At 39.4% G+C, this 24,660-nt stretch overlaps 2 protein-coding genes across 2 annotated transcripts in view; one reads left to right on the top strand and one right to left on the bottom strand.

The window, feature by feature from the left end:
- Positions 1-24,660, bottom strand: part of grm5b (glutamate receptor, metabotropic 5b) — an 86,289-nt gene that overhangs the window by 31,605 nt on the left and 30,024 nt on the right. The window lies entirely within an intron of this gene.
- LOC135933778 (uncharacterized) lies at positions 17,487-22,130 on the top strand. Its single transcript, XM_065471951.1, has 8 exons — positions 17,487-17,541; positions 19,275-19,421; positions 19,669-19,835; positions 20,079-20,215; positions 20,337-20,430; positions 21,217-21,379; positions 21,538-21,605; positions 21,804-22,130. The coding sequence occupies exons 1-8, from the start codon at positions 17,487-17,489 to the stop codon at positions 22,128-22,130; spliced, it is 1,158 nt and encodes a 385-aa protein (XP_065328023.1).

The following is a 24,660-nucleotide window of genomic DNA, read 5'->3' as shown; positions in this document are numbered from 1 at the left end:
ATTTATACTTTTTAACATAACCCGACCCCGTCAATATGTGTATCTCTCACACAAACATTTGCACTGTTATCAGTATTTGCACACTATTTTATATTATTTTTTGACAATCTTTAAAGCCATTATTCAATACATTGTTATTGTTAAATAAATATCGTCAAATAATCGAGATCTTAATTTCAGTGAAAATAATCGTGATTATCATTTATGCCATAATTGAGCAGCCCTACACTAAACTGCAGGGACTGTACAAACTCACTGAGATATGGTGAAACTGGAAAGGTTTAAAGCTGAAACTATTGTGAGTGAAATCATGACCTGGCTGTATCATTGCACCCCAAAACATATCTTTATTAATCACTTCATCCAAATTAAAATGAGTAAATGGAACACAGCATTTGTGATTCCACAACTTTAAATTCATCCATGCTATTGTTTCTTCTTGACCTCAGTTGTGGTTGCAGTTGGTCATGATACAGCTGTGGACGTTTTGCCAATGGGGCCCGAATTTAATTCCCAGTCTCACTTTATTAATATAGAAATTTGGATATCAGTCAAATCATTGTAGTAAAATTGGTTTAGCTCAGGAAAATAAGGTCAGAGATTTTGCTTTGGCAAAATACTTGAATCTGATCTGAGGTTGTGCTGCCAATAGGTCACTTTAGTAATTAATGTCTGAGTTCAATAATAACATGCTACGCGACCCCTACCCACCCACTCTCTAGCTGCCATGGCAACCTGGCAAAGATTCTAGATGAGCATCTGCTGCTTACAACCATAAAGAGTGCACACACGCATAAAGACAGAAACACACACACATCAGTGGTCCACCAGCAACATATGACAGCTTTAATTAGCTGGACAGACAAGTCGAGCACGTGACTACACCTAGATACTGTAGATGCTTACAACTGGAAAGCAATTGTAAAACGGAAGCTGGTGGTCCAACATCCGACAGCCTTACATTCACTAATTTTGAAGTAAGAATACAAACAAGGCAGATGTCAAAAGGATCCAAGTCACTGAATTTGGCCGCTTCATCTTTTTAAAATGCTGCTGCGTTTGTAGCTGAAGGCTCCCCATGCACAATAACACAGCAACAAGTGTCAATTTCTGTCAGTACACACAGCAATCTGAGACTTTTCAACCAAACAGGAAAATCACAAAAGTAGCAGCTATGTCTCTCACGTCAAGTTTTAAGTGCGAGGACTTAAATAGCGGATGCAAGATAGCTGTAATTTCCCCACAGAGGTATAGTTTTGACTCCACCATTATTATTAGTATGATTTATAAGAAGAAAGCAAACAAACAAAGAGGCATGGAGTAGAATGGGAGTTTAACCAACAAAGCCTGCATGCGCTTGGAAAAGGCTGGGGAAAGAGAGAGATTGGTTCAGTGATGCTGTGCCGGTCTGTTGTAGTAAAAAAAAAAAAAAAAAGAGCTTAGCCTGAAGGTGAAGCTGCTAATTTACTCATCAATCTACATTAATAACCTGACCTAAACACTTTGGGTCACTATGGATAGAATAAGAAAAGAACAATAAGCTTCCCATTTTAGACTCTGTCTTATAGAGAGGACAAGAAGTCCAGTCATTTGGGAAGGGCTCAGAGGAGAAACACTGCTCCTCTACGTTGAATAGAGCCAGTAGAGGTGGTTCAGGAGTCAGACTAGGCTGGCTCCTGGATGCCTGCTAAATGAGGTGTTTCAGACACGTCTCACTTGGAGGAGAGCCTGGGGTAGACCCAGGGTTCGCTGGGGAGATGACGTCCCTTGGCTGGTCTTTCTGATGACTTCAACTGAAAGCGGTAACCACTCCTGAGCTGTGCCGGCTCATCTGTTAATGGCCTCAGCCAAACGGAGGTCAAAGTTCACAGTTACAACAGCAAAACTCATTAAGCCAAATGTCAGAACTGTCTCACACATAGACACAGCGGCGCTAAAGTCTGAGCGTGTGTGTTTATGTGTTTGAGACAAAGAGAAAGATGCGAGGCCAGTCTCCATGTGTGTGCCCAACTGTGTAATTTTGAGAGTGATCGGACCACTTTACACGCTCATCATTCAATAACACACACACACACACACACACACACACACCTGCTTAGCTTGGCAGCAGGTTCACTTTTACTCATCTATTGATGCCACACTTCATTACCCTCTGTCTCTGTTTCTTTGACACTCTTTTGCCTCATCTTTTCTTGTTTGCCTTTTTTTTACTACATGTGGACTTTCCACTTATCCTAACCTTATGCTGTAGCACTACAATTTATTTATTTTTCTCACATTTCCATTTTATTCTACTGCTGAGGGATTTCTCTCAGTTGATAGCATTTGTATTTTTTTTACAAGAATAAAACTTAAATTGAGAGATTATTCCCAATATTTTTCTAGAAGAAGCAATTAAGTAATGCCTGATACAGATACAAGCACATGCACAAAAGATTCATATTCATAAACACAAGAAAAATATATAGACTCAATTTGCATTTGCAGACAATGGTCACAGTTTTATATATTATGTTATTGATAGCGTATAATTAGTTAACTTTGATATCTACAAAGACACAGAAAGAAGCACCAAAGGCTGCTTCTTTTTGCAAAATTATTTTTCCCTTGATTTGATGTGTGACACAGGGACATATTCCCTCAATGCATTCAAGCAAGACTGTGTTCATGAGAACGAGACATGGAGACGGACAACCTGGACATATAATGCCTCAATTGTTGCTTTTACAGAGGAAAAGAGAAAAACAAAAAACCTGAAAGTGATGTTCAGACAGCCCATTTGGCTCACTCTCATTCATTCTGGACCGACACACTGCAGCCACTATAGCTCAGAGAAGGTCACTTGGACAGAAGGAGAAGTGATGGAAACAAACCAAAAGCACTTTCACAATGGAGAAAAATGAAGGTTTAAATCTGTTACTGCAGTACGACAGTATTATCCATTTTCCAGCATGTTAACTTCAACAATACCACTGACCATCTGGACCTATTGAAACTTACTCCAATACCGTTTGTCACCGAGTTGATGTCCTTAGAAATAAAACAACACGCAATTAGGAAGAAATGTTTTGATCGTGTTGCGAAAACCCAGCACACAAGGTCAAACCACTGCTGCACCACACAAAATCCACCACTACGAGTTTGTGTATTTTTGATCAGTGTATCCCCGGTGACAACTAAATCTCAAACCATCTAATGCATCAAATGTGTGCAGAATAAACATTGAAAAACAAAATTCAAATGACAGCTCACATTTGCATTTACACTCAAAAATAATAATAATAGAAACACCACCAAGCTCTTTTGTTGTGTGATTATAACAAAAGGTTTTTCAAATTTGCTTTGATTTAATTTACTTGACTTTAACTGTGCTGCAGAGTGCAAACGCAAATTTAAGTAGACACTGTATTTCAGTTTAAATACTGGCAGACATTCTCCATACCTACTTTAATTTCTTCATTTTAGTTTTAATTAAGTTATGACTCTACTAATGCCCTAAATTCTTAGAAATATTCTGCTGAATTCTTGAAATTAAGTACAGTGTGTGTGTGTGTAAGGACCAACACATCATCATAATTACAATTTGAATATTTAAATCTGGATGCAACTGTGGTCTCTGTCCACATATGTACAGATTTTAACTGTAATTCATCCTGCCTGTTTAAGTCTGACTTCATTATCTATTGCTGGGTCCAAAGGCTGGTTCACTTCCCAAAATTAAACAAACTCAGGCTCCACTGAGACTTGGTATAAATTCTTTCAGTTTCATTAAAATGATCAGTGTGGCTGTTCTCTCCCCAGTGTTGCAATTAAGTCCAGGAATCCATGAAAAAGAGGACTCATGTTAGCAGGAAGTTAGCAAGCAAGTTTCCAACTAAATATGAAATACCATGTTCTAACTGAAAGATTTTAAGTACAATATGCTGCTATAACTTCAGATGTGAACAAAAATGGAAAACTATATAGGGGATAGCTTACATATAATAGAAACAGAGCAATGACTAGGTTATAAGCACAATAGCACAGGGAAGTTAAAGGATAAGGGTTAAATTTTTCTTATTAAAAGTATTTGTTGAGGCTGAAATACCATCATATGACATGGGATGCTTGGTCGATGAAAAAGAGAGCATCCGATATGACTTATCCACAAAGTGAGGTTAGTCATTAATATGTTGCTACATGGTTCGGTTACTATTAAGGTAATCTAAACCATGGAACCTATGGATTCCTATTAGTCAGCTTAATGTCCACACTGGAGCCTGTAGCCAGTTCCAGGGTCCCAGCCAGCCAGTGAATTAAAACCTAGGACCTTCTTGCTGTGAGGCTACAACACTAACCACTGCACCATGGGGTGTCCGCGCATATACTACTACTACTACTACTACTACTAAGAAGAAGAAGAAGAAGAAAAAAAAAAAGAATGAGAAGAAGAAGAAGAAGAAGAAGAAAAAGAAAAAGAATGAGGAGAAGAAGAAGAAAAAGAATGATAAGAAGAAAAAGAAGAAGAAGAAGAAGGAGGAGAAGAAGAAGGAGAAGAAGGAGAAGAAGAATATTTTCCTTTCTTTGCTCTAGTAACTGAAACACTGAAGAAAAACACATAAAAGAAAAAAAAAAGCCGGAGATCCAGTGAAAATAGGTGCAAAGAGTGAAAATAACTTGCAATGGAGCATTGCCATGAACGGAGACAGATACAGAATGAGAGTACAAGGTAGGTTAGAAAATGGATGAGTGCAGATAACAGAAATTATTCCCCTCCAGCTGTGGTCTTTGTCTGGATGCAGTCAGGTGTGAGAGCAATACACACACACACACACACACAGTTGAGACACAGTTGGTCAAGAGATGTACATAGTCACCGGTTCACTAAAAATCTCATCTGCTGTTGAAAGGTGTGCATGCATGTCACTAGGAGTGAAAAAGACTTTCAGAAATTTCAGTATTTGGGATGATCACCTACTTCTTGTTTGTCAATCAGTATTGTTTGCCAAACTTTATCAGAGAAGATAAAACGTGGAAAATAAGTACAAGGGAGCAATAAACAGCAAACCAGAGAGAATGAGACTGATGATTGAAATACCAGAAGGCGTGAAAAAATAAAATCCACTGAGCTGAGAAAGAGAACAAGAGAGAGGTGGGGGGATAAAGTGACACAGATATGATCTCTAGGGAAGAGCTAGAATGAGTGGAGGGAAAAGAGGATCAAAAAGGAGCTAGCAGCATTCTGTAAGGTGGATAAGTGTGTGCTTTGCAAGGTTATGAAGAAGAAGAGCAGTAATGTTTGAGGTGAAAACAGTCGAGTTGTGCATAGGGATGGGTATCGTTTAGGTTTTATCCGATACCGGTGCCAAACCGGTACTTTTGAAACTGTGCTCCAACCGGTGCTTAAAGAATGGAGAACACAAACTTTGTCCAAAAACCTCTCATGTTTAGCTGTTTTTTTTGTAAAAAGATAACAATGTTAGCCTTTTCTGCAGCTATAGGTCATAGATGGTATCACTCTTGGCTGGAAGCAGTGCTTAAGCAATGGAAAAAACACAAACTCTGTCCAAAAACCTCTCATGTTTAGCTGTTTTCCACTTTTTCTTTGGTCATTTTAGTCTTTTTTGCCAGGGTGAAGGGAGTATCTGCCATCAAACAAGAAGACAGCTGCATGTAACTACGACGGTGTTTGCTAGTTCACCTTACTTGCAACGTAAATTACACACAAACAACATCAAGCTACTCGCCCAGAGAAGAACGGCTGCTGCTGCCATCATCATCCGTCATCATTTCTGCTACACTGGCAGGGCTAGGGGCCAGGACTCTCCTCTTCGGGTTCTTGGGGGATGTTGCTAACTCCAGGTCCGATAACAGGCACCACACCCGCAGTAGATGTGCTCGGTGTGAGGTCTCGCAGCAAGCTATCAAATACGGTGCATTTCTTGGCTTTTAAAAAAACGCTATACGTTGCCAGGTATTTCATCAGATTCGAGGTGTTACCTCCTTTGCACAGTATCACCTTAAAGCACTTGTTGCAGGCTGCTGAGTTTGCATCTTTTGCTGTGGAGTACAGCCAGACTTTGACCGCTTCGCCTTGGGCATTTTTAATCTGTAGCTCTGCTCTAAAAGAACAGACATACCTGGGCCCGCCTACTATCCTTGGAAAGGTAAAATGATTGGCTAGAATCCAAAGTGTATGACATCTCAGGAAAAAAAAGCACCGAAATAAAGCACCGAAATGTGCGCTGCTTTTCAGTCTGGTTACTACCGTTTATGTCCCCATCCCTAGACGTGCAGTGGAGAAAGTCTCATCCCTGGACATCGAATGCTGCATTTTTTGGAGAAGCTATCAAAGAAATACAAAGATGCCCTTTGGCGTTTGTGTTCTGATGCACCTGCAGCAGTGGTACTGGATAACATTAGCTAACAGTGCTGCTTTAAAGACTGTACAAGGAAGAGGCAGTGGCAGTAGAGTTTCTCTGCCAGCTTGGATACCGAAAACCAGCATTCCTGTTTTAGGAACAAAGTCTTCATGGGAGGCAGGAAAGGCGGAGGTGGCTGATTTCCTTTGTTTTTGCTTGCAAATTATTTTTTATTAAGGTTAAGAAGAAGATTTTGGTTTGAGTAAGGCCTTCTAAAAATAAACCCCACATCCTGAAAAATGATGCTTAAGGATATCCAGTGCATTCAAATGTGACAGCAAGAGTTCTGAAAGAGCATCTATATGTGATGAGTTGACCAATCTTGCCATTGCAGTGACCCTGTAACACTGCACTAAAGCCAAAAGGACTTTCAGACTTCAGCAACTTTGACACAACAGCAGAATTTGGGTCCCTGGGAATTAGAGCAGGCTGGAAAGAGAGAGGAGGAGAAGGAGGGAGCGAGAAATATGGGAATGGTGTCAGGGTGAAAGAGATAGAGGAAAAACAGAGGCTGTATATTCTGCCTATTCCTCCCGGTCTCACCTCATCACTTTTTATTGCTTCACACATAAAAGTGTCATCTCTCATATTCAGCACCGCAGACATTGTAATATCACCTGCTGAGGTAATACACCAGCAAGGTAACATTACTCCCCCCACCTCCCCACCTCTCCGTCTTTCTTATTTCTGCTTATCTTTATCACCATGGTGGCCTTTTGGTCTTTGGCTCTCTCATCCCCTTTCCGTCTCTGCTCTTCCAAACTCCTCTCTATCATTTTCTCTTATTCCTCAGCACTCCCTCCACGTCTCCAGCTCTACGTTAAAGATATCTGTGCAAAATCCAAGGAATTTAACTGACTTTTACCAGCAATTGCCCAGCCAGAGACCATACCGTGAAGTGACTTTGCATTGAAATAGTGTTAAAATGTAAAAGACAGTAGTAATACAACACTCCATTTGAGGGAATTTAATACACATATGACTTGTGAATATAACATGAACATGGACTTAGATTTACATGCCATTTTTTCTGGATTTAACCATTTAACTACAGTGAAAAATAAAAGCAGTCTAACATACAATACCCATTCATTTTGTTAATATTTCTTAAATGTGGTTCTTTATTTGAGACACCGACATTTACGGTACACTCTGCAAGAGAGGTTGCAAGTTTCTAAAAATGCACACTCCTCCCTGCACACATGCAGACACACAGCCATTAACAGACAATCTTGTGTAGCCTAATGATGGGCCTGTGGCTTAGAAGCAGTAGTCAGAGTTTTTGCTGCTTTACACGATGGTGATAATTATACTGGTTGGGCCTGCACGCGCTCACACACATACACAACCAGTCTGTCTGCTTGACAGCAGGGATTAGTGAGGAGAAGTGCAGCTAATGCCCAGTAACGAGACATCCAGCTTATCGCCCACAGAATCGTGTGTGTGTGTGTGTCTTTGTGTGCACATATGTGTGTGTGTATCAAAGAAAAAGAGAGGGGAAGGGAAAGATTACCAGATGGATCTACAGTAAATTAGCTGCACACTACTGTGGATTTTAATGATTTTCTCCCATTTCATTGGTACCCCATGCCATAACCAGTGCTCTCCTCTTTGTTTCCTTATTTCATAGAAGTTGGCCATTTTTGCAAATTTGAACCAGCATTTTGAACAATTTGCCAATGCTGACAAACCTAATAATGAAAAATTATTACACTGAAAATGTTGAGGTTTCTTATATAAGGTTGTGCGGACATTGCTCAAGATTTGTCCACCATATTGGACATGACACCACTGGTTGCTACGGAAAACTATATATTGCTTAACTGATTTCCTCACACTGGAGACTTCTACAATTGTGTGTAGTTTTTCATGTTTGTCTGCATATATTTGCTAACTACTAGCTGAGCAGGCCAAGTAAAACAGAAAGCGGAGATGGCAATCATTTGGGCTGTATGCAAAAGTTGTGACTCTGAGCTGCAATCAACTTTTCGCACGTTCAGTATTTCTATACAGGTCCGTCACTTCCATGCAAGCTATGGGCAAACACAGCAATATGCTAGTGTCCAAAACAATCACAAGGAGGTTTTTGCCCATCTGGTTAGGGAATACTCATTTTTTTTCCTAGTGACAGGTGGGTTACTAGGAAAAAAGGGGGCTCACTGACCAGTCTGTAGGCCTGTGTGACTGAACTTTAGCAATAATGTTAATGTTACATGGTTAGCAGTCATGTGTCTGCAAAACCTCAATAGCTAACTGTAAGCGTGCAAACAAACATAGATTCTTTATGTATGTAAGCTTATGCAGATATCCATGTGCACAGTTTACTTAAGTCTCTGACCTGAACAGAGTAGAGTAAACTGCTTATCCTCCGTATCCTAATTATGAATATTTAAGAAGTCTGGTCTCTGGGTAGCAATGTTTTTCTGCAGCCAGTTTACAGAAAACCAGATAATGTCCATGGTGTTTGTGCATGTTTATGAAATTTTTATTAGTTAAATTAATAAGTGCCACTGTTAACTAGAAGTTAAGACCGGTGCCAGTTTCTTTGTGTATAGTGCTGGTGTTGCTGCTGTGTGAGAACTAGCCTCTGGGCCATTCTCTGGCTTTTTTAGTGCCAATGCTTTTTTATCCAAAGGTGTCAAATACTGCAATTCTGTCAAAAGCCGCTGGCATCCTGGAGAAAAGGTGTCCTTTGTCACTGGTGCCTTAAGACACCAACTGTGGCAATACTGGAAAATGTAAGCTAACAGCGCTGCTTTAAAGAGCAACAAAAAGACAGAGTGGCAGCAATTTAGTGGAGTTTCTCTGCCAGGTTACTCTGATCTAAGTCCCATTTGGGAGCTTGGTTTTGCACTTTGTTCAACTTTGTTTTTGGTTGCTTTTCACCTCCACTTTCACCCACTGTTTGGTTTTGGTTAAGGTACCAAAACTACTTTGTTAGGATTAGGAAAAGATCTGGTTTGGATTCACAGATAGCACATTAACTATTGTGTGATTCCAAAGGCTGCTGAAAAAGCTTCCAGATGATAGGAGTTTGGTGTCATTATTGGGTACAACACCACAAAGATGCCAAAGAACATTTTGTATCTATCTCTAACACACCACTATAACAAAATGGCAGCAATTGACTCCCTTGAGAATGCGGATGGTAGTTCCCATATAAAAGCGCCGTGCTACATTGATAAGAGTCTGGATTACTTCAGGGGGAGTAGAAAGAGGATTTTATGGTACATTTTAGTGCTTGCAGAAGCAAATGATGTATTTCTAACACTTTTCCAGATGTCAGTGTCTGTCAAATGTGTGTTTTTTGGTATTATTAAAAGCTACCACTATTGTTTCATTTCTTTTTATTGATATCTCCTGCAGTTCTCTTTAGAGGTTCAACTGCACTTTTTGCCATGTAAAAAATGTGATGGACATGACTGATTGGCTTACAATAATAATTAAACAGTGTTTCACTGTGCTTAAGGAAGTTTATAAAAATGTATTTGCAGAATTGTCATATACTGTGTAGTCCTAGTCTCGGTAAGCCTTTGTGCATTTGGTTTACAGTATTAATAAAAACAGTGTTATTTGTAACAACAGTCTCAGTTGCTAGTTTTTATTTAAGCAGGCTTTTTGGGTCTCAGTTTTTGCACTTTCTGATGACATGGCATTCACACTGCCTCACTGAATTTGGAGCAATAAGTTGCAGATCATTATTATTTAGAGCTTTTACAGCAGATTGATATTCTTAAGGTGGACAAGTCTTCAGTTAGCTGTCGCTTTATCCCTACACTACATATTTTTGCCTGTCAGATCTCTCCTTATAGTAATTGGGCACAGATGGAAGCACATATATAGTACACAAGTAAACATCCCGATCCCTTTCTTGCAAAGTTCTTCTCTTTCACACACTCGGTCTCTGCCATTCTATAATTTTCTTGCCTTCTGTCTCCTTTGTTGCCATGGTAACAAGCTGTGCGGGGGCTATGATGCGGCACACATCACACCCATCGAACTGAGCTTACCGGAAGAGAGGGGAAAGCAAAAGAGACAGAGACAAATGGGCCATGAGGGTCTGGTGTGCGTGTTTGCCGGAGTCTGGAGGGGATAAGTGTCATTTGACACTGAGCTGAAAAAAAAATTCTAATCTTGAAGTTCAAACAAATCATTTGAGGTTTGATGTTCTGCTTAATAGGTAATGACTGCAAACTTTATTGTAATCTGGCCCCCTCTTTGGTTGATGCTAAACCTGGCCACCACCTGCAGATTTCTGTCTGACAAAGACTTGATATCGAGCGCAATCAGATCATCTGACACTTTCATAAAGACCCCCAACTGATAATGTACAGTCCAGTAAAGACTGATTAAGACAAGGTTAATCAGTCTCATACCATAATAAAGCAAATAATAATAAAGCAATCGCTATTATCATACCATAATCAAGCAATATTTAAAATATTTAAAATGCTTAATTGTCAGGGTAATGGCTCATGAGTCAGAGCATTTTAAATATTGCTTGATTATGGTATGATAATAGCGATTGCTTTATTATGGTATGAGACTGATTAACCTTGTCTTAATCAGTCTTTACTGGACTGTACATTATCAGTAATTGGTGACACTCTAAACAGAATGATAAGTAGATTCAAGCAGAGTGACATATTACAGTGAGTGGTAATAGGCCACTTTTCACCCCTTCCAGCAACATACTTTCTGATCTAAAACATTAAAAGGGACTTGTTACGCACCAATCTATTAGAAAAAAAAGCCAACTGATTGCCACTTTTTAACCCTGTCCAATTCTGGAGCTTTATTCATCTGGAACCTGTTCACACTCTCTACCCTCACTTTTGATCACTTTCTACACCTTTTTTTCCCCCGTCCATTGAAGTGGAGCCTTTTTCTTTTGTCAGGTCGAATTTCAGCAGGCATGCATATTGAAAGAGGCTTGTGGGGAACAAAGCTGAACACCAGTGGTCTTATTATTCTGCAGGCACTAGATTGTGTATTCAACAGTTACTTCATAACAATCAGTTACAGCAAAAGGCAAAAAAACCCAGTTCATTGCTATAAAGAGACTAATGTTATTAACTAAATCTATCATCACGTTTCATTTTATAGCGCCAAATTGTTCCAGGTATAAAAACTGTTCATTAAACCCCTCAGAAAATAATGATCACAGAATGGGCAGCTCATCAGGATACAATACAGAAGCCTTATATAGTGCAGCAAAATGGATCCAGTCTTAGCACCGCACAGGAGAAACAGTCTGTGCCAGGTGCAGATACAGATATTGCCAGCTGATCAGAGTTGTGCCAATGGACAACTTTGGGAATCACCAACAATAAGATCACCAGGCAGTAGGCAGCGGCACCAACGATATGGGACGGAGAGATTTCATAGGTCTTTCCAGCTTCTGTCAGACTCTGGAGCAAAGACTTTACAGATGACCACAGACATGCAGACAGATACACACACACACGCCTAATACACAATGGTAACTTTCGCCCTGTCTCCCTGATGTGCAATATTACCAAGTGCAATCTTCTTGATATAACAAAGTATTTTATTCTATTTCGTATAGTAGGTCATTCTATTTTGTCTTATTCCATTCTATTGGGGTTTTTTTCTTAACTTATAATGCTCTTAATTTGTACTGTCCACTTTCTGCCATGACCAAAAAATTGGCGCAGCTGGCTGCCGGCAGAGCCCGCGGGCACGCCACTGCAACCCCCTCTGGCCTCTGCTCTGTGGCTGCTGGGTGACCTCTCGTTTGGGGCTCTACTCAGCTCTTCCCAGGAGGGTGGCACGGTTCCCCCCCTTTGGTGGTCCTCCTTGGGTCCTTGTACTCTGGGGCCTCTGGATGTCTGGGGCCTGGATCTCCTCCATACCTGCTTCATGCCCTGGGGGACGGGGCTATGGCTCCCCACACTCCCTAGCAGATCGTTACATGGAGAAACCTTCGGAATACAAGCATGCTTATCCACACAGGTGTACACACGGGTGTTCACAGACACAAACTACACCTTTCTTGGCTGCTACCTCAAAGCACATTGTGCGCTGTCTATCTTGCGTGCTGCACAATAACATTTAATATTTAGTGTCTACTGTTATCTACTGCTAGCTAGTTTATTGTGATGGTGCTGTATTTATTATGTTGCTCTTTTTTGTTTGTTTGTTTTCTCTTCTGTTTTTTTTTCTCCATACAGGTGATCCAGGTGTTTTGTTTGTTTTCTCTTTCTTTCGTCTCCCCTTTCTCACCATCTCTTCTCCCCTCTATTTTTCTTTCTCTCCCTCTCTTTCTTTCATTCTTTCTCCCTGTCCTATCCCCCAGTCATGTCTGTCCCGACTGTAACAACCGAAAATAAAATAAATACATAATTATAATAAAGGTCAATCAAATGGACCAATATGGCAAGGCCATGATAATCCACTTGGTAAAGTAAATCCGCTTGGCATCTCTCTTGGCCTTAAGACAACAATTCTGATGGCTAAAGATCCAAACGGGACAGGGGGGAAAAAAAAAAAAAAGAAAAGAGAGAATCAGGCAATTTTGTGATTTAACACCATTTACCACTTATGGTCAGTAATAAAGTAAGCATCCCTGTCTTCATGACAGAAGTGGGAAATGGACATCCTGGTGTGTGCCTTTCATTTACTACAAGAAGTAGTGCTATTTTTTTGTGTTTGGGTCACACAATATGCATTATAGAGGGCAAATAGTGCTGACTTAACGAGCGCATGTTAGCCTCTGCACCTGCCCACTAGCAATCGTACAGGTTATTATTAATCTCACAGGGGAACTACAGGACATTGGAGAAGATGGCCCAACCCTAGAGCTTATCCATTAAGTGGCTGGAGATTGCCTAACAGTGTTCCCAAAGGGATTTTATTGGTTTGCTGTGTACTTTTGCTTCACCTCCCCCTCTTCTTTCTTGTTATTGGAGGTCCAACTCAGTTGGCAACTCATGGCTCCACAGCAACAGAAATGCAAAGAGAGCAGGGAGCTACCAGGTCATAACAATCAACGACACTCATTCACATTCAGTCACCTTCACACACTCACAGTTCAGTATCTCACCCAAGAATACTTTGTACACTTTGTATCCTTGTAGCTACAGCTGTACCATCATCTGATGTCTGTACAATGAGACCAAAAAAAAATAAAAAAAATAAAAAAAATAATCAGTGTTAAGGAAACCGAGCCTAATGTTCCCATTTCAGCTCAGAGGTCTTATCAGAAGACGATGTGAGTCCATTTCAAAAGTTGTGTGTTACTCAGCCAAAGCAGCCCACTCTCTGTTAATGTTCCATTTAATCTGATGGCTTATTTCTTGCTGTAACATATTAACACATTAGGCAACGGAACCAACTGACAAATGTGGTAAATCAATACAAGCATCTGCTTCACTAAACATATGAGATAGAGCTGAATAACAAGCGAGATGAGAACAGTTCATGAAATACCAAGGATGAGCTGCATTAAGTCATGCAATCCAGTTTCTTTAATTGCTCCCATTTGTTCAAATTCTCTTCACACAAACCATGAAAAAAAAAAAAGAAATGTCATATCACACAAAACACTAAACAGCTTCACTTTCTCTAGATTTTGTTTTATTACTCTGTACATCCCGTTCCACCAAGAGTTTGGAGCCATTTCTCAGAGAAATCTCAGTTCAGATTTCTCTTAATTACCTTTGCCTGGTTCAGAGTCTGAGCTAAATTAAGGGCCAATTAATTTCCTGTCCAGGCACTTCAGGACATAGAAGGCAATTCTTATACAGATAGCCCTTCAAATGTGTGATGAATAGATGGAAAGGCAAGTGAACTGGGAAGAGAAAGGAGGAGGTTGCAAAGGTCCTGCTGATTATGGAAATGAAGTTAAGAGAGAACAAAAAAAATATGCAGAAATGAAAGACTTTGAGAGAATGAACAATACAGAGAGATAACGTTAGTGCTTTTTGTGTCACGGTGAGATCTTTGTTGGTGTTAATTTGTGTCATCGTGACAAGCAGTGTGAAAAGGCACATAGATGAATATTCAGAGCAGTCACATATCTCAAAAATGAAATTAAAGAAACTAAGAGGAAAACCCGTTAGATTCCAGTGTGGATTACTCTAACAACAACCATAAAAAGGATTTTGTGTGTGTGTGTGTGTGTGTGTGTATTTGTGCATGAGCGGACGTGATGTAACACTTGGTTTAATCCCTCGGTGTAAATCTCAGAAATGAGCAGCAAAATACTGAACTGAGAGCTCATAACACACTAACAGCCCAAATAACTCTGTTTGTTGCACCAACACACCGATTCATACACACACACACACACACACACACACATATTCACACAAGTGCAGATATATATCTACTCTGGATTACCTTCTTTCTCCCTCCCTTTCCTACTATCACTTGTTCCCTGTTTCCCCTGTCTGTCAGTCTGTCTTTCCCTCCTAGCCTCTCTAATTCCAAGCACTTTTCCCATTGGAGTGCTGTAAGAGGATAAGGCCATTCCATGGGAGAGCAATAAGAGGATGAATATGTGTGTGTAGGTGTTTTTTGTGTGTCTGCTTATGCCCGTGACTGTGTGTACATAGAAGTGTGTTTTTTGTATGTTGCACATGTTGTTCAGTCTATGCACCACTGAACACAGGATGTTTATGTGTACAGCTGTCCATCTGTGCTTGTTTATGCGTGAAACATCAATTTTTCCTATTATGTTTGATGTGTCTGTGTGAGCATCAACATGCCCAAGGCTCCACCCTCTTCATTCGCTTGAAAGAGATGCAACGTATTGGAAAAACACAGCAATTCCTGTTTTTTTCTTCTTTGTATCCAATCCTTTAATGTTTTTCTTTTTTCTAACTGTACATTGATCATTAGCAGTCATTAATCAGTAAGATCAGAGAGAAAAGAAAATACGAAACATGAAGCCTCTGAACGGTCTAATGCACTCAAAACTTCTACTATGAAACCAGAAATAGTAGCAGAAACACTGATGGTGACTGGAAAGTTTATATTTAGGTTATATTTTGAAGAACGTTTGATTCAGTTGAACTGACTGATTTATCTGGCACCGGAAAAGCTTTTAGTCAATTAAAAACTAAAAATTCTAACTAAAAAGCAAAAGAGGGCAAAAAATTTAACAAGTGAGCACCATGGGTGGATTAACGCTGTTGTACTGATTTAACCAATGTCAAGCTTGGTGTCATGGGATATGTTAAATGACACTGGTCACTTGTCTTGGGAACCACCTGAAATCATGGAGACTGAAAGCAATGGCAGCCTGAGGATGGAAATGGGATATAACGTTTTTTAAAATTCTGAGAGCCATTATTTTCTACCTAATTTTCTTAAAGGTGGCTGAAGGTGAGACAAGCAAATTACCTAAAATACAGGCACAAATATTCAACTGTTGGTGATAGTTTACTTGATGTTACACCCATTGTTCCCTACTGTTGTTGGAGTTTAATTCTGTTGCTAAAAATAACCTACTGCTAAATTGCCATGGACCACTGGTACAAGGTCAGTGCAGCATTAGACGTAGCACGAGGTTTTGGTGATGCATGATGTAATGCTATTTCAGCAAACTCGACATCACATCAAGAAGAATTCACAATTAAAATCTAACTGCAGGCTCTGACCTGAAGGGAGTGAGCACAATAACAGCTGTGCCAATAGCACCAATGCCTATGCCTATGAGTGCTGCACTAAAACTGAAACATATACAAAAGTCACAGATACTGAATTCCTTATTACTTTTAATAACAAGTTGCTATTATGTTAATCCCTCATACCGTCACACTGCCACGAAGAACTGCTGCCATGTTCTACTCAAATCTCATAACACGCTCTTATGTATCTTTTAAATTGGATGAAATGTCAGAGACTACTATTTTTAAATTAATGCACTAAATGTGTGGTTTATGTTTATGGATTATTACCACAGATGAATAAAAGCTGCTTCCTTAGGTCTTTTTCCTCTTTCACTTCCTCTTCTCTCTTGGGGATCCTTTAAAGGGTTTTTATGGTTTTAGTCTTGCTCTTATTTCTGATTAGTTTATTCTCACTGGACACTTTATTAGTTACACCTCGCTGGTACTGGGTTGGACCACGTTTTATAATCAGGATTGATTTAATTCTTCATGGCATAGATTCAACAAGGTCCCCAGAAATTTGCTTGTATAGCTGTGGTGTTTGAACAATGCTTAGCTGGAACAGACCAGGCCAAAAGGTGCCAAGAAACCCCCAAACAATTAAACCACCACCAGCCTGAACTGTTCATACAACGCAGCATGGATACCTGCTTTAATGTTGTTTACACCACATTTTGACCATACCATCTGAATGCTGCAGCAGAAATTGAGTCTCATCAGATAGGACAACATTTTTCCAATCTTCTATTGTCTAATTTTGGTGAGACCGTGTGAATTATAGTCTGCATTATTGAATTAATCCAATTCCTCTAACTGATAGGAATGGCACTTGGTGTGGTCTTCCACTGGTTTAGTCCATCTGCATCAAGGTTAGACATGTTGTGCGTTCAGGGTATGTCGCTGTATTTTCCCTCTTTCTGTGGGAGACACCTGTGCTATATTTTGTACATTTGAATGTTAGTGTGAAAATGTACGCAGTAGTAAATTAATCTGTTTTGACACATTGGCTGGAAAATCAGCTAGTGTGGTAAATTTCTGTTTTTTTCCTCTGTTATTAGCAAAAGCGCGATATGCAAAGTCTTCAGACAGCTTTCGATTTTAGCAGGTGCAGACTGTAATTTTCAGTGGGTGAAATGGTAAAAGCAGAAAGTGTAGATTGTCACTAATCAGAATTAGTTCACGAGTAAAAATTCAGTCTTGTCAAGTTTGTTTTTGTAGAAGCATCACCCTGCATCACAGCCAAATAACTGCAAATACACAGCAAAATCCGAAGTGTTGATGTGAGTTAAAATTACTGGTGTTAAAAATTTCGAGTTGAAAAGTGTTGGTTTGAGAGTTACAGTAACACTAACGGTGCTGAAAAAGCTCTGTAGCCGGAGTTATTTCAAAGAGTCAATACTATAACACTCATTTGGAGTTGATTTCCACATCCGGGTTTTTCGCGCTCATGGGCATGAGGAGTCCGCCAGAAGTTTGCTGTCAAGATCGAGGAGGTTGTTCAGGTAAGAACTATACAACAAGACCTATGTTATTTTATCATTATTAAATATTGTAACTAACTAGCCTATAACATTATTTATCAGAAGCATGCAATATTTTCCTAATGTGGAGTGTATTCATCTGCGGTAAGAGATGGGATTCGTTAGCTTAGGTAGCTAAACTATCCTCTATAACAAGTTAATATTGCAGCGAAAATAAATGCGTGCTTAATATAATTCTCAATTCTAGTTAGTTCTAATGTCATAAGAGAAATGCTTTCCAGTGTTCAATGCTTATTAAATGAAACGAGGGAGGAGTTAGCTATCCTCTGGATATGTTAAATGTAATGTTAAAATTTGAATTTGTGGTAGCCTAGCTGGCAGCTAAGACAAATGCGTTTAGCCCACTGCTTTTAAGGGAAGCGAACATTCGCCTCAGAAATATCCTATTTAAAAGTGAACTAAACAATCACATGGAGACGTTCAAGTCAAGTTTTGGAAAGCGTCAAGATAGGCTAATTACACGTGCTACCAGCGAGTTTAGCAGTAGCCTAGCCTACAAATCTTTGAAGTGGCAGGGGGTTATGGAATTCTGTTAGATGTTAGTGACCAAGCAAGGCGCGCTGCGTTTGTGCATGGATTGCTTGCTAACGGTTAGGATATATCATACATGTTGTAGTAGGCCTAATCTAAGGGAACATTTTCCCCTTTTCTACAGTTTTAGTGAAATAGGCTACCATCCAGTGTTTAAGACAAAGCGGTATAACGACTGAGGGTCGTTGACGTCGCCTCCACTGATAATCCTAGCATGTCCTGTCACAAAACAACCACCACAAAGTAGCAACTAGCCAGACGGCTGTGCATGTGTCAGAAACTCCCGATATAAATGTAAGACTTGCACTCATTAATTTACAGTATAAGGGATATTTGTTGTCATAAGTGAAAGCGTGATGAAGGCAGGTGTGCGTTCAACAGGAAATTTTATGTGGATTATCATCCTGACATGGTTTAAACAGAGATGCTTTTCCTCAAGTAGGCTACAGCGATTTACTCGCAACATAGCAGAACTAAGTATCTAGCCTGCGTGCAGACGAGAAGATCGCCGTTGTCGTCTTATAAACATGTGGATGGGTGGATAATTCATTGGATGCTATTTCTGTGTACCCAAGTTCGGCTATTTTAGTGCGCAGGGGGAAGCCAAATTATGTTCCTGAGGTTGAAGTGGTCTGTCACCCCTTCACAGATCATCACACAATGTATAGCCTAATATTTTCTTAAAGTTGTCCGGATTTGTTGCCACTTAAGCTATGGTTTAAATATATGGTAAAAAATATTCTGTGCCCCCTTCTCTCCACCAGGTGCTGTTGTAAGACATGTTGCTGAAAGTGAAATACCTCAATGTAAAGAAGTACATTAAATTGCACGCAGGATTCACTTATCTAGAATTCATCAGTGAAGGTAAGATAACCTGGCAGAACAAAATTTGTTGCACATGTATCAGTTCATCATGTTTGCATCTCATCTATTTAAAAAACGAATTAAATGTTAACACATTTTATTTTAATGTGTGACATTAAAAACAGTACAGAGCAGTAGGCCTAGGCCTGTATTGTTGCTGCAGACTTGTCTAATTTAACCATTTTAAAGACAGGTAAAACAGCTGTTAATAAATATTAGCTAAATAAAAAAGTCAAAATTAGTTTTTAAAAAAGTTTTTCAGGCGTTTTAGGTGACATTATGCTTATCTTTTTGTAAAGCCAAAACCAAGTTTGGACTTCCGGATGCTGCTGACCTTGATATTTTCGATGAAACTGACACAGCTGTCGAAGAAGACATTTTTCTGGAGTTACTGGAGGCCCAACCAGACCTATGCCTGACAATACGTGAAAAGATTTCAGATGAAGGTAAATGTTATCATAACTTAAATTTTCAGAGTATAGCCCACTCAATGTAGAGCCAAGTTCTTTTGCTCTTGATGCAGATGACATTGACCTGTCTTCATGCAATATACATGACAGTGGACAGGGCTGGGTCATATTTGTATAGAATGTTGTCTGAACATGAACATTGAAATTGTGTTATTAATGGCATTGTGGAGTAGCCTAAAGAAAGTTAACCAAATCATCTCTCCCAAAGATTTTTGTCCTTTAGCTCATTCCACACCATCCTCCTCGGATACATTATCTTCCCTCACGGACACTATATCACTTTCATCAAGTGACAGTGACCTCAGGGAAAAGGGCATTCCTGCAGGCCGCAGTAGATCCAGCAAAGACAGTTCTGCACCAAATGTTTCTGTGTCAGAGGCTGCAAAAGAGGTAATTGAGAACAGAAAATGTCTTTTGTATTTTTGAGTTGACACCATTTATACTGTAGATTGTTATACAAATTGAAATTCAAAACATGGTGGTTCCCAACTTGCCCTGTATGAAAAAATGTTAGTAGAAGTTAGTGCTTCTTGCTAGATATGTCTTTCACAGGTTTGTTGACATTCCTCTAAACTTTCACCTTTACTGACAAACAAGTTTTTATTGTTATTATTTTCCCTTTTATATGAGCAGATGGTTAAAAATGCCTTGACTAGGAAACCTGGTGGAGAGGAAATTCTTGAAGAATACAATGCCGAAAATTCACTGAGCCACCGCACCCGGCGGCAGCTTGTTAACATATTGGCAAGTGATATGACTGAGCGACATGGGTAAGAGTAATAGTACCTAATAAAAAAGTAAAGATGGGCCATATGGAATATTCTTGTAATGTATACTGCAGTAAAGACACATACTTCTGATTTAACATTGTCAATTGTATTTCCTCTATAGCAGAATTCCCTCCCGTAAGCAAAAGGAGAAATATGCCCTTGGAATAATTACACTCTTTCCCTCATTGAAGGATCCATTTTCTCCAAACGGCTATGTAAGTCATGCAGTGATTGTAAAACAGCACATTATTTAGTTTTCATCATGGAATAATTACATCAGCTAAATGATTTAAAAGAAAAATCTTAATTCCTCTTTCTTAATAACTATTGTCATAAAACTGTATTGAAATTGTGGATGTTGTTTAACATGTATTGCACCTGTTACATGATAATAGTCCTTGGGTTTCTTTTTGCTGAATCTGCAAAGTCTGTAAGATTGCATTTGATGTTTATTTTTCATCTATGTTTAAATGTGACAGGAGCATTTCTACGACGGAGTGAAAGGCACTGGATATATAGCGTGGCGCCTCAAAACCATGTCCAGGTCTACAACCAAACGGCCAGTGAAGGAAGTCCCAGTGCATCAAGAACAAGGGCCTAAGCGCAGAAGATTAGCAACCACATTGCCTCAGCAACTTGATGGAGATGCCTGCAAGGAGGCCATCTCATTTCTTGTTCACTCTCCTGATGAAGCAAGTGTATTTCAGAAGATGAAAATGACGTTCCACCATCGCCAGGATCTGGTGCATGATCCACAAAGAACTGCAGATGTCTTCAAAACATTTCCACGCTTTTTGGATGTCAAAGGACTAGTAAGTCAAATCACTTGATATTTTCAACTGTTAATCCTTTTTTTTTTTTTTTTGCTGATGTGGATGGCAACAGTAAAAGATGTGATCATTGGTCATCCCAGTCAGGCTATATCCCATATTGTTCAAAATCACATTGCAATGTAAACAATGTTGAGCACTGTCTTTATGTCCTGTGTGTATGATGAACAGGTCAATCAAGACTTCCTGCTGCTGTTTGGTGCTGAAACAGCCACCAAGTTGCTTGAGAAGTGGGACATGTCATTCAAGCCAAAGGTTATTAAAGAAGCCAAACAGCTGACTCAGTCAACTGACCTGTGTCGTTTGATAAAAGCTGCTGAGAAACCAACAGAGAGTGATGCAAATGGTAGGCGTCGCACCATGCTTGTTTGATTTTAATAATATTTATTTTTACCTGTCATTTTGAAATTGTTTTATAAATTCAACCATACACAGACTGGGACAGTGACATGGCCTCTCTGCTGCTACTCCTTCAACTTTTGCCACCCACAGCTGGACGAAAGAGGAGAACCAAAATAAGTCCAACTGATGCAGCACACAAAATGGTGCACTTTCACAAGGTAAATATGTTGTCTCACTTTTTAAAATCCTACAAAACACTTTTTCAGTTTTTGCACTTTTTAGTTTTCCTCTCCATGAAGTATGTGTCTTAGTATTTTGTAATAAGTTAGCAGGGCACATAATGTCAAACTGAATGAATGGTTCATACTCAGCAAGTATAAGCTAGGCCTATATGTCAATATCTCATTTGTTTTTAGTCATGCTGCAGCATTGATGAACACTTGCAAGCAAGAGATGGTAAACAACCATACATCCTCGCTGTTGGTCGAACCCAGAACAGCATTGACACCTTCTACATCGCAGTGGACAAACAGCTCATCCCCTGCCAAGCCACCAGCTCACTCAGTGCTTTTGATGAACTTTTCAAATCCCACTACGTGTTCAACTTATCTTACGACGAGTCACTGGTTCATCTCTACAGTTTTGTGCAGACCACCATATTCAACATTGATGCCACCTCAACAGATGAGTCACCACGTGTTCGTGAGTTGCGTGCCAAAATGTTGAATGAGAACCATGTTTAAATGTTTTATCTGTCAAACTCTGCATAGCACCAGTCAGGCTTTGATAAGTCATTTGCGACTAGGTCACAGTTTTTATCCAAGCACCAAATTTAAGTTGGCTTGTTCACAAGATGGTTGCAGCCGTCAGTTCACTACATATTCTGGTTTAAAAAAACATTTAAATAGTGTTCATGATGAAGATTGTTGTCAAAGTGGTGATGCAGAACCCTCAGAGTCATTTCAAGCTGATTTTGACAGATTACAAGATACAGACATAGCAGTTGCAGGAACAAGTGTTACTCAGAGCCTAGAGGTTGGGTGTTCTGAAAACAATGGGTCAGGTCAAAGAATTAAAAAAAATTCTGAAGCAATTTGCACTAAAATTATTGGTAAACTCAATGGTAGTGGTTTGGCAAATAGTTTTGTGTCATCACTTGTTTGTGATTTGGAAGATTTTGCTGATGGACTGCACTGTGAGTTTAAACATAAAGTACTGAACGTTGTGCCAACAGAAAATCCTGTTAGATCTCCAGTGGAAAAATGTCTTGAGACTTTTGACAATCCAGTTGAGAAGTTCGACACTGAAGCTAAAAGAAAGTCATATTTCCGTGAAAAATGGGGAATTGTGGATCCAGTGGAAAAGACTTTAGGAATACGCTATGATACAAGGTTAAATAAAAAATCAGGCACTTATGACCAGGTACCAGTAAAAGACACTTTTGTGTACATTCCAATTTTGGAAACAATCAAATTTATATGTCGCAATTCTTATATTTGCGAGCTGCTTGCTAAACTATGTGTATCAAAAGAAGACAGATATGAAGACTTTTGTGATGGGAGTTACTATAAGTCTCATCCATTGTTTTCAAAACCACAGACTTCTTTGCAAATTCAGCTTTATTATGATGACTTTGAGACTGCTAATCCACTTGGTTCCAAACGTGGTGTTCACAAAGTTGGTGCAATCTATTTTGTCCTCAGAAATCTGCCTCCAAAGTTAAATTCTGCATTGATGAACATTCATTTGGTTGCATTGTTTCATGCAGAAGATGTGAAAAAATACGGCTTTGATCCTATTTTACAGCCTCTGATTGATGACATAAAGTTTTTGGAGAGCCATGGCATTGATTTACCCTTCTCATCTGAAAAGGTCCATGGCACTATATGTCAGATAACTGGGGACAACTTGGGGATGCACTCAATTTTGGGTTTTGTTGAGTCTTTCAGTGGACGTTACTTTTGTCGTTTGTGTTTAATTGCAAAACAGGATGCACAGAGTGTGTATACTGAGGATGATCCAAAGATCATCTTACGAGGGAAAGAACTTTTTGAAATGCACTGCAGTGAGTTGCAATCTGATCCTCAAAAGCTACATGTGTTTGGCTTAAGAAAGAATTCTACACTGAACACTCTTCAATTCTTTCATGTTTGCCAGAACTTTTCCTTGGACATTATGCATGATATTCTCGAAGGGGTAGCACAATATGAGATAAAGTTACTGTTGGAATATCTGTCAGACAATTTTCTGCCGAAACATGCTCTTTTGTCACGGATCTATGCTTTTGACTATGGCTACTTGGAGAGCAAAAATCGTCCAACAAGGGTGAACTTAGACAGTAGTGGTAATAGTATAGGTCTTAACTCCATTCAGACTCTTTGTCTGATAAGAAACATTCCTTTAATTTTTGGTGATATTGTGCCAGAAGGAAATCAGAACTGGACTATGCTATTGCTATTGTTGCAAATAATTAACATCATATTCTCTCCATCTGTTACACATGGCATGACTGTGCTTCTAAAACATTTAACAATGGAACATCATGACTTGTTCAAATTGTTGTATCCAGGTAGGAACATGATTCCCAAACACCACTTTATGTTGCACTACCCAACTTGCATCAGAAAAATTGGGCCATTATTGCATGTATGGAGCATGAGAGGTGAGGCTAAACATAGGGTGTTCAAAGACACCCTTAAGAACTTTAAGAACATCACAGTGTCACTTGCCAAAAAACATCAAACATCCATAGCATACAAGTGGGAGACATGTCCTTTAAGCCATGTTGAGTATGGGCCCTTGAAATCATTTGATGTTGATAGTGAGGAAAATAGTGAAATGATCTCCCTAGGCTTGCCTGCTGTTGCAGAAGAGGCTTTCTCTGCTAATTGGGTTAACATTAATGGGACTGAGTACAGAACAGGATTGGTCATTTGTTGTGGTTCTGAACATGAGATGCCGGTGTTTTGCAGAATAAAAACAATAGTTTTGGTCAATAGTCACACCTACTTCATAGTTCAGAAGCTTGTGGTTGAAAATTTCAGTGAACATTGCCATGCTTATAAAGTGTTTGAAACGGATGAAAAAGATGTTGTTAAAGCAGACTGTATTGAAATATACAAGCCCTTTGATTTGCAAAGTGCTTATGGTGATGATGATGGTCTGTACATTGTGCCATTATTTTTGTTGTGAACGTATGCTGTATGGTGCTTGGAATTTAATATTTATTAAAATGCTTATGTGACCAATTTTATGTTTTCTCCTTTTATCCTG

Source organism: Pelmatolapia mariae, linkage group LG14, assembly GCF_036321145.2.
Source record: "Pelmatolapia mariae isolate MD_Pm_ZW linkage group LG14, Pm_UMD_F_2, whole genome shotgun sequence".
Lineage (NCBI taxonomy): Eukaryota > Metazoa > Chordata > Actinopteri > Cichliformes > Cichlidae > Pelmatolapia > Pelmatolapia mariae.
The sequence above is the reverse complement of the archived record's forward strand: the minus strand, read 5'-3'. Positions and strand labels throughout refer to the sequence as shown.

Coding starts and splice junctions, on each gene's coding strand:
- LOC135933778 (XM_065471951.1), top strand. CDS start 17,487: ATGGGCATGAGGAGTCCGCCAGAAGTTTGCTGTCAAGATCGAGGAGGT. Junction 19,422..19,668: donor TGAAAAGATTTCAGATGAAG/GTAAATGTTATC, acceptor TTTGTCCTTTAG/CTCATTCCACACCATCCTCC. Junction 21,606..21,803: donor AAATGGTGCACTTTCACAAG/GTAAATATGTTG, acceptor ATTTGTTTTTAG/TCATGCTGCAGCATTGATGA.